Below are 10,384 nucleotides of genomic sequence, written 5' to 3'. Positions count from 1 at the left end.
ACAACGTAAATGCGTTCCTGAAATGTAACTGCTTGTCGTTGGTTTATTATGGTATGTCGACTAACTTCAGAACCTGCATTATATGTATTCTTCATGTTTTATTAATTTTTTAGGAATCGGTTTTATTGTTGTTGTACATTTTGTTTGATGTATATTAATTTTGTTTCTGTAGTACAACGACGTTTGGTCATATGTAAGGTAGGAACTATTATGTGTCACACGATTTGTTGTAGTCGAGTAGAATTTGCGGTGGGACCTAAACAGTGACAGAAGGCGTGCTAGCAACGCACGTAGAAATGACAAAAGTTTAATACTTTTTCCACATAGAAATCTATCCGGACCTCATCTACATATATCTTAATAAAAACAAGGTAAGGTTGACATACATCTTCAAGAGATTGTACTGAATATCAACAGGAATACATTGTTTAACTTGGCTGTTATTTAGCCGTTAATAATTGGTAATATTTCATGCTTACTTTTTATTGAAATCTAGATACAGTCTTTGAAAAACGAATACAATGGAAGCCCTTCAGAGAGGAGGGATTCAGGAGGATATGGTTCAGTACAAACTGTTTCTGGTCCAGCCACAAGGTTCAACTTTACAGCAGACCGAAGAGCATCTCACACAGCTAGTAGAGGAGATTTTAGCAAAGGTTGCCCCGCTTCTGATACAATACATCTGGCAGCATCAGTCATTCAACCTCAAGTATCATCCTGAGAAAGGTAACGTTTTGGTCAACATTAGAAAGGAACTGAGGCAAATAAAAGTACCTACACTAAAGACTAACATATGTTCTTTTTATTGACAGGTGGTGTCCCTGCTCACATTGGAGGTAGCACTCAGTTTGGGGACAATGTGGAGGACGAGTGGTTTATTGTTTATCTCCTGCAGCAAATCACAGAGGCCTTCCCAGATCTTGCAGCCAGGTGTGATTTTAAAAGTGGTCTTTGTTTTTAAATTTAAATAAAAAGAACCAAATCTTTCGATTGCTATATTACAGTATTTAAACCTAAATTAATTGATGTTGTTATTTTCTTGTCTTTTTTATGTTTGTGAAGAGTTGAAGACAATGATGGAGAGTTTCTTCTCATTGAAGCAGCAGATTATCTTCCGAAGTGGCTGAATCCAGACACCAGTGAAAACAGAGTGAGTCAACTAGACGTGATGGAAATACATTTATTATGTGACAAATACTGTATACATTAAGCACAAAAAGCAATACAATTGTATTTTTTACATTGGATTATAGCAGTAAACAAGCTCTTAAGCAAACAAACAATTATGATACTTATATGTTTTGTTTAGCAGGATTATAAATGAACAACCCCTGTGATTTTTGAGACTTAAATTAAGTAGCCAGAAGTAAAAGGTAAAAGCCTTCATTGTTATACTAATCTCTCTTGCAGGTGTTCCTCTATAGGGGAGGGTTGCATATTCTGCCTTCTCCCTCCAAATCCAGTCCTGTGGGGGTCTCCAGAGATAAAGTACCAACTGTGGCAGAAGCTACAACGCTGCTCACCGCACATCGAGAGGTCTGTCAGGCAAGCCCCAAGATCTGTTCAGCCCTGAGGAAGCGATTAGAGGGGTGAGAGTCTTAAAAGTTGATTTTTAATACACAAATGTGTTTCAAATTCATTGTCATTTACAGTTCGCCTAAAACTTTCCACTAAGATGCTCTGATCTAATTCTTAGTATCCATGTCTGTATGAGACGAGCCATATATGATAACATAATACAAATAATATAAGGTACATTAAAGAAGAAAATAGCAACATTAGCTCCCTGTGGTCATATTAGCTCAGATTTTATTATATGTTTCAATTATATCAGTGTTGCATACGTTTTTTCCTACACATTTGATAAAACATTTGGAGAAGCATAAGAAAAGCTTGTTAACGGCCTCATAAATATTGTATGTAGGTGGATAAAAATAACATATCAGCACGTTCTGGTAATGTATCGAAAATGATAAAGTAAACCAACCTCTACTCTTCCCTTAGGTACCCAGAGAAGATTGAAGGTAGCCTCCATCGTGTCCACTGTTTCGTACCTTCAGGTATCGCCATGGTGTTAGCGCAGCGACCAGACCTCATTGCTCCTGCAGTGTTGGCATTTTACCTCCGGGATCCAATAGATCTGCAGGCGTGTCGAAGCTTCAAGACCTTTCCTCCTGACACAAGAGTCCTCACCTCGGTAAACACACTTTATGATAGTGGCACTCGAGTCAAAAGAAAGACAAATATGTTGAAATACTGCCTCTATGTTGTGTACTATAGTGACTGTTTGAGTTTTTCATCTGTATGTTTCAGCTTTTGTGGAATACCTTAGAAAACCTTTCACCCGAAGTTTAACCTTGTACTTTACTTGTATGAATATGTATTTTCAGGTGACATTCACCCGCTGCCTGTACGCCCAGCTGCAGCAGCAACATTTCACCCCCGACCGGAGGAGCGGCTTCACCCTGACTCCTCCCTCTGACCCCCATTACAGAGCACATGAGCTCGGCATGAAACTGGTGAGCCATGACATTTGTTTCCTCTTTATTCCAAGCTGTTTTGGGATAAATAAAACTAGGAATTTGGTAGAATGCAACAAGGACTGTGTGTTCTATTTTCGAATATTTCTCATTATTTCTCCCAGGCCCATGGCTTTGAGATCCTATGCTCTAAGTGCAGGCTGCCGTCATCTGAGCCTGATGCTCCTGTCAGCTGTAACCCTCAGTGGAAAGGCTTCATGGAGAGTCTGAAAGAAAATGGCTTCTTCCGGGTAAGTCACACCGTTTTTATGTTGAGGGCAGAAAAAGAGTAGCAACTTAACCACACCTGGAGTATTAAGTTAGGCAAAAAAGCACAGATATGCAATCTACTCCGCATGTCTCTAACTGTTGAAGTTTACTTTCATTGTTGTGTAATGCAGGAAGAGATGGACGGTTCGGCTCATTACAGAGAACTGACAAGATCTGCGGAAAACTTCTTCAAACAGTCTGTCGCGTCTAAATCAAGGTAACGACTGTGGCTCTGCATCCATATTTATGAACACTGTGTGGATATGCCTGCCTGCAACACTGAATGGTATCTGTCTGAGTATACATATTGTGTGTGTGTCGTCTCAGCACTTTGTCCCCGGGTGAGGAGGTTCTCCAGCTGCTGAACACCTGCAGTCCTTTAAACCTGGAGGAGATGAAGAAACAAGAGTCACAGCTCCCCCCAGAGGACAGTGAGTGGACAATCTATCTTAACAACAAGGTCATATTGTCCTTTCAGTTTGTTTGTAAGTAGGGAGGGTGTAGCAAGAGCCAATTTAAAAATCCATACCATTTTTAGGATTATCAAAGTCATCATGGTGATTTCAAGCTTAATCTCTTTCACTTTTGTTTACATTGTGGGACAGGGCACTCTTTTAATAGCACATCAACTTGAATGTATCTTAAACTTGAGCCCTGACAGCAGAAGTCAAGTATCAAAATGTCTGAACATAGAAATATAGAGCCTTATTGGTAAGGTATGCCTGTGGAAATGTTCCTTTTTTTCTACTTTACTTGCTCACTAAATATAAAGACAGGCTTATAAAAAGTAATACATTGCAAGAAAATAGATATTCTCTCTACCACCTGGGATTGTTCTGCGTGCTGCCAGTTACCTTTTAGTTTCTGTTCTTTTGGTATGCATCCTCCGTTCTCTAGCATTTCTCCCTTTCATGTAATTCCCATCATTATTTCTGTTTGCGTCTATCGACAGGTGACAGCTGGCTGGATATCACAACTCAGGATTTAGAGCGCATGTTGGAGGAGAGGAGTGGCGGGAGAGCTGATGTTGGCATCCAAAAATCTATTTCAAGCAAACAGACACAGCATGTCGGGGGGGCAGAGGAGAGGAGAAAGGAGGCGGAGGATGACGAGGAGAAAGAGGAGGCCGGGTACAGCCTGGTCGCAGTCAGTCAGGGGATGAAGAACTTCCTCAACGCCATGTCGTCGCATGAGGGGGCTGAACTGCCCTGGTGAGGAAGAATCTGTCTGGAACACCTGATTGATTTTGACAATATTGAATAGTAATTTGGAGAAAAACACAGCCTACACATGTTGAAGTACAGCTAATCTAACCAAGGTATAAATTATAGTAGGATGTAACGCGTGCATCATTTTATTTTCAAGGTTTGTGCATTCACACTAAATATCTCAAAGCTCAATGTCCCACCAAAAGTCTTACATTACAGGATCTACATTGTTTTTATTTTGTATTACAGGAGCAGTTCAACGCAGCCTTTTAGTTTTGAGCCTGACTCCATGGCCAGTGCACTGGACAGATTACTAGGTATGTACTTCTGTAACGGTAAAAAGAATGAACAGCGACATGCCACATCTTTCTCTGACTCTTTGTAATCTTTATAGGAACCACAGAAGAGTTAGATTCAGATGATCTAGATGATGATGATGATGATGATGAGGAAGAAGACGATGATGATGAAGAAGAAGAGGAAGTCGGGTCATCTGGTCACGCACAGATGAACGGGACAGATAGTTTGGACGGTCTCAGAAAATACATGGACCAAATGGATCAGGAACTAATGGGAACTAATATAGGACAAAGCTTCAATGTGACGGTAAATCATATAAAACATATCCCCATAAGTATTTTATCCTCCTAAATAGTTATGGGTATTGTTGGAGAAACAATTACTATTGCCTTTACAGAAAGTATAGTCGGTAACATATTCCAGGTATAGCAATTTTAAAGTAACATGACTTATTTACATCCAACACGGAAAACTATAATAATGACGAGACAAATGTGTATTTCAGAATCAGAATCAGAATCAGAATAACTTTATTAGTCTCACGGAGGGGAAATGTGCGTAGTTACAGCAGGAAAAAGAGCCACAGACAGCTTAATGTTACATATGTTAAATATGTGACATGCATTTAAAAAAAGTACTAAGTTATGATATATTACAAAAAATATAATACAAAATAAAAAGTTACATAATTTAAAAGAAACACACATCCTGTAACAGTTCTTAGGATTTAGCAGCCAGGTATATATTACACAGTTATTAACGGCATCTATATATATTGCACATCTAGCACATATTGCACATAGGTGGTTGGTATTTAACAGCAGCAAATTTAAAGCAAATTTAAAGCAAATTTAAAGCAAGAACATCACAGAACAGCTTACAAGAGAATGGCACATTTTAAACAGTGAAAGCATTGAGGCCATTGTGTGAGACTTTTTAAATGTAATACGTGTATGGTAGTATATTGTCCTTTATTTAAATATAATATTTATTAACTGTATTGGTTATGTCATGGCCTGGCTCTTAGCCATAACAAACGCGTGGAAAGGACAAGAATATATATATGAAAGATGTTTATTTTAACAAAACAACGTGACCAAAGCCAAACAAAAAGGCAAGACAAAATAATCAGCGACGTGGCTGCTCTCCCAGGTCCTCTGCGGAGAGAGAGATCGAAAACTCTGGCTCAGGCCTTTCAATCCTCCGGTGCCAGCAGCCAGGTGTCCTCAATCAGTACTGACACAAACAGAGAGAGAACATTAAAGGGCCATACCCACACCTCAGGAGAGTGTCCCTAGGACCACCGGCATAACAAACCAACCCCATCCCAAACAAAAACACAAAAAAACAAACAGTAATAGAAAACAAAAAAAAATATATATATATGGCACCCTATCTTAAAGAACCATAATTGTGATATATGACCTTCATACAGCAATCCCCGTCTTCAACAACCAGCCACATCTTTAGTAACCCAGGTACCTGAGAAGCACACTTTAAAAAGATGGGCAGAGCGAGAAAGATTTAACAAGACAGTAGGAAAGTCAATATATTAACGTCACAATAGTTCCAGTCCAGCTTTTACCAATCACATACAGCCAGAAATCTTCCAACGTTCAAACGGCTGACCCGACTCCGGCTCATGCCGAGCACCTGCCCCAGGCAACAAAACCTCGACACGACCCCTACTCAGGTGGTCAAGACCTTCACACACAACCCGGTTCACATGGCAGGTCCCAGCAGAATGGGAAACAGCAGCACTCTTCAACTCAGCAACAGACAAAACATGTTCAAAACCCCTGTGCAAAGAATGGTCACAGCAATGACCCTGGAAAACCCCACTGCGAGACAGAGACAGGGAAGGCTCTGACAGAGATGGGACCCCCATGACCACGGCAGAGCCGCTGTCCAGAGACAACTCAGGAACTGATTCGGCCACAACACATGCGCTCTTGCAGTACGAAGTGACCTCTGGATCCACCTTGGAGCTCTTCACAGATACAGAACCAGCCAAACCACAAGTGACGAAAGGTACAGGAGGAGTGTCATTCCAAACTCTGCTACCGGCCAAGCCATTACCCAACACAAAATGTACCCCTATGAAAGGCAAAGCTGGACGCACCGCGACAGCTACTTCGCTCTTAACAAGGTCACAGTCAAGATAAACCCTATGAACAGGAAAGGGGTGAACCTTCAATCCTATCCCACGACTCAGAACACAGTCACCAGTGTCAGTCTCATCAGACAAAGGCAAGACAGATTTTACGACGAAGGAATCATAGGATCCGGTGTCCCTCAAGATTTTTATTGGAACTTTCACATCACCATTGACCAATGAAACAAATCCATCTCTAATGATGCCAAAACATTGGGGTTACAGGAGTGAAATGTAGGCACCTCAGAACCAAAACAGCGTTTTACCGGGGCAGTGAATGCAGCAGGCCTAACATCACTTCTCACTCTCCAGTTCCTAGCCCCTAGAACAGGACATTCTGCCTTCCAATGTCCTTCCTCATGACAATAGTTACAGTGATTCACATTTCCAAAGTCGGAGTTAAAAAAACCTGCTGGCTTTGAACGTGTCTCAGACGAAACAGCAGCAGAACCATTACCTCTCTCATCAAAACCACTGGGAAACACAGAACGCTCTCTGAAATTACTCTTATGGAGCAACACAAACTCATCGGCTGCCACAGCAGCCTCAGCAGCAGAAGTGGCCTTTCGTTCAGTGACATATGTTGCAATGCGCTCAGGAAGAACATTTCTGAACTGCTCCAAAATCATCAGGTCACATAAATTATCAAAATAAATGATATCAAGAAAGATCAACCAACGCCTAAAATGAGTGGACAAATCCCTCGCTATCTCCACGTACGTTTGGCCATGTTTTCCCTCACAGGACCTGAAACGCTGACAATAGGCCTCTGGCACTAGTTCATATGCTTTAAGAACAGCAGCTTTTATTTTAGCATAGCTAAAGCTATGTTCCAGACTCAAAGAGGAATATGCAGACTGTGCTCTTCCTGTGAGAACACACTGAAGCATCAGAGCGCAGTCTGCATCGGGCCAATCTCTAGCCTTTGCCACCCGTTCAAACAAAAGGAAAAACGTGTCAGGGTCACTCTCATTAAAGTGAGGCAACAAGCGCAGGTTATTAACATCAAAGCGATGAACAGATGCCTGTCCACTCTGCCCCTCACCAGACAACACGCCATCTCTGAGCATAGACAGACGATATCCCTGATATTGATTGCTGAGAAATGCTCAGCAATCCAGAGCAGCTGCTCTATTGAAAAAGTGCCAAGAGACTCCTGAGACGGAGCTTTAATGAATGCCTCTACGTCAGCCATATTATATTACAACGACCCCTCACCGGAACACACCACCGGACCTTTAAGCCGAGAGAAGGAAAACAAAAACAAAAAAACAAACCGGACCGACACCAAGGTTCAAGGTTCAAGGTTCTTTATTGTCAATCTGACATAGCTACAGAGTAATTATGCAGTTGAAAATCTTATGTCACAGGCTTCTCCAACAATGCAACATAATAACATAACATAATAACAATAAGAGCACCACAGCGTTTATTATACGTACAAAGTGGAACAATACTAACTTTTTGATTGGAGTTTCCCCACTAACTATTGACCATCCCACTGACTAATCTCCTCCCTAGTCTTCATGCAGTTACTTGTGGTGGGTATTTATGCACTGGAGACCGCTGGCCCAGCAAAGCGACTAGCAGGCTAGCAACACTACTGAAACCACGGCCATGCTCCCAAGCCGAAGCTTCAACCACTTTCTCTGCAACACTACACACCCAGCTCAACAATCCCAAGGGAACCGCCGCTAAAACCTAAAAGGGAAAGCTCCGCACTGCTCCACATACAACGCACCAACAAACCCACACGCGTCAACGAGAGAGAGGAAAAAAAACAAAAAACAAACAGCTGACCACGGCTAAGAACAACTGGCAAACACTCTCCCGAAATATAATACAAAACAAATCAAAGCCTCACAAAGTAATTTAATCAGTCCTCAAACAACGATCTGAAATATAAATGTCCTTCCCACATGCGGTCTAATGAGCCGAAACAAAGAAACCGGCCGAACTGCTTGTGCAAACAAACTTTACAGACCCGCACCAACTCCTAACACAAATCTTACCTATCCGTTGCTGTAGTACAGATAAAAGAAGTGGACAAGCCCCCAGCTGTCATGGCCTGGCTCTTAGCCATAACAAACGCGTGGAAAGGACAAGAATATATATATGAAAGATGTTTATTTGAACAAAACAACGTGACCAAAGCCAAACAAAAAGGCAAGACAAAATAATCAGCGACGTGGCTGCTCTCCCAGAACAGGTCCTCTGCGGGGAGAGATCGAAACTCTGGCTCAGGCCTTTCAATCCTCCGGTGCCAGCAGCCAGGTGTCCTCAATCAGTACTGACACAAACAGAGAGAGAACATTTAAGGGCCATACCCACACCACAGGAGACAGTAAAGCAGGGGTCGTCACAGTTATTACATTACGTATTTTTGGGTAATTGTAACAGTTGCCTTTTTGTGTATCCCTATTATGTACGTCTTTTCATGTGTTACTGTTTTTGTCCTTTCTGCAGAATCACAACAAGGCAGGATTGGGCAATGGCGGCCCTCATCCCTCTGCCACGGACAGTTTCCCAACACATGAAGGTATGGAAGAGACGGAGGAGGAGATCCAGCCTCTGGATGTGGATCTGAACCTGGTCGCCAACCTGCTGGAGTCCCTCAGCTGCCAGGCCGGGCTCGCCGGGCCGGCCTCCAACCTGCTGCAGAGTCTGGGGATCCACCTGCCCCCCAACTCTGACCCCTCGTAAAGGAAAGACTCAGGTATTTAAACATGGAAGAAGGCTCAGCATTCACAGTTTACCAGGCTTCCCCTAAAGCTGTTAGCTAAAACCTTTATTCACATTGATTACACATCTGTTGGCAAAGTACTCATGGAAGTCGAAGATGTCTTGTAAAGCTTTTATTGTTAACAACACACTTCTGTTTACATTTGGTATTTCTCACTGAAATGATTGTGTACACTGTAAAACTGTATACTTTAGAAATCATAAATGGGTTGGGTTAATTTCCTTTATTATGAAACATTAACAAAAACGTTTGGATTGGATTGTTTGTAGCTTACAGTTGGTATAAAATGTACACAAAAAGATCATACATGTGCACAATACATAAATAAAAAATAGACATAGACAGAAAATTAGCATAATGCAATTTTGGTCAGGCTAATACAATATTGTTATTTTGGTTTGGTCCATATTGGTGTGCAAGTCATGCCGCCATCGATTATGTATGATTGGAACATGTTTATGGCAGTGTCAAAAAGAATGCATCTAGTATTTAGTTATTTAGTAATTTTTACTGTCGTATACATAATTTAAAAAATGTTGTGTCAGCAAGTTATAATGAACCGTTTTCATGTTTACACAGGATTTATAATACATGCTGCTCTGTGTAATGTTGGAATGTGTGTATCGTTGGTGTTTTTTTTAAGCCCTTACATTTGGTTGTTAAAAATAAGAATAAATATTTTTGGTAATAAAGTCTTATTTCAGTTTATTAAATGTATACAGATTCTCTCTGGAGTTTCAACATTCTCTCTGGAGTTTCAACAAAGTCCTTATTTAGCTTCTGGTAATAAGTTAAAGAGTAAACTAGACTTGTTATCACGATCCCTTTTCATCTGACTGACCTTAGCAGTCAGATTCATTCAAGGGCAACTTCAAACAAACTTCTGGTTAAAAATTATTTCATCTAAGGATCTGAGTTAAAAAATGTTTAACACTGTTAAGTAAACTCAATATAGCATATTCAACTGTCTGTGTCCACGTTCCTTATCGTGGACCACGATAAGGAACGTGGACACTGAAAAAACTCTCCGAATCATTCAAGGACAAACATGGCAAATAAATATTTCATCATGCTATATTTTAAAAATATATTGTAGGGCCATACCTATATAAAACATGTCTGTGAAGTTTTTCTTTCAAAATACCAAACAGATCACCCATTGTAGCCATGCCTCAACTGCTCAAACCCC

The 10,384-nt window shown here is 41.0% G+C and overlaps 1 protein-coding gene across 2 annotated transcripts; it reads left to right on the top strand.

Moving 5' to 3' along the window:
* Window positions 1-255: 255 nt before the first annotated feature.
* Window positions 256-9,883, top strand: ecd (ecdysoneless homolog (Drosophila)). Of its 2 annotated transcripts, XM_034152558.1 has the most exons (15): window positions 256-371; window positions 497-726; window positions 813-930; window positions 1,063-1,150; window positions 1,411-1,589; window positions 2,005-2,197; window positions 2,391-2,519; window positions 2,645-2,770; window positions 2,921-3,006; window positions 3,117-3,220; window positions 3,742-4,000; window positions 4,247-4,314; window positions 4,392-4,603; window positions 8,919-8,955; window positions 8,986-9,883. In XM_034152558.1, the coding sequence occupies exons 2-15, from the start codon at window positions 522-524 to the stop codon at window positions 9,153-9,155; spliced, it is 1,974 nt and encodes a 657-aa protein (XP_034008449.1). In that variant the 5' UTR covers window positions 256-371; window positions 497-521; the 3' UTR covers window positions 9,156-9,883. The 2 variants fall into 2 exon arrangements, with proteins under 2 accessions (XP_034008449.1, XP_034008448.1); XM_034152557.1 differs by having other exon boundaries at window positions 8,919-9,883.
* Window positions 9,884-10,384: the final 501 nt, after the last annotated feature.

The sequence above is a fragment of the Trematomus bernacchii genome, unplaced genomic scaffold (assembly GCF_902827165.1).
Source record: "Trematomus bernacchii unplaced genomic scaffold, fTreBer1.1, whole genome shotgun sequence".
NCBI classification, from domain to species: Eukaryota; Metazoa; Chordata; class Actinopteri; order Perciformes; family Nototheniidae; genus Trematomus; species Trematomus bernacchii.
The sequence above is the reverse complement of the archived record's forward strand: the minus strand, read 5'-3'. Positions and strand labels throughout refer to the sequence as shown.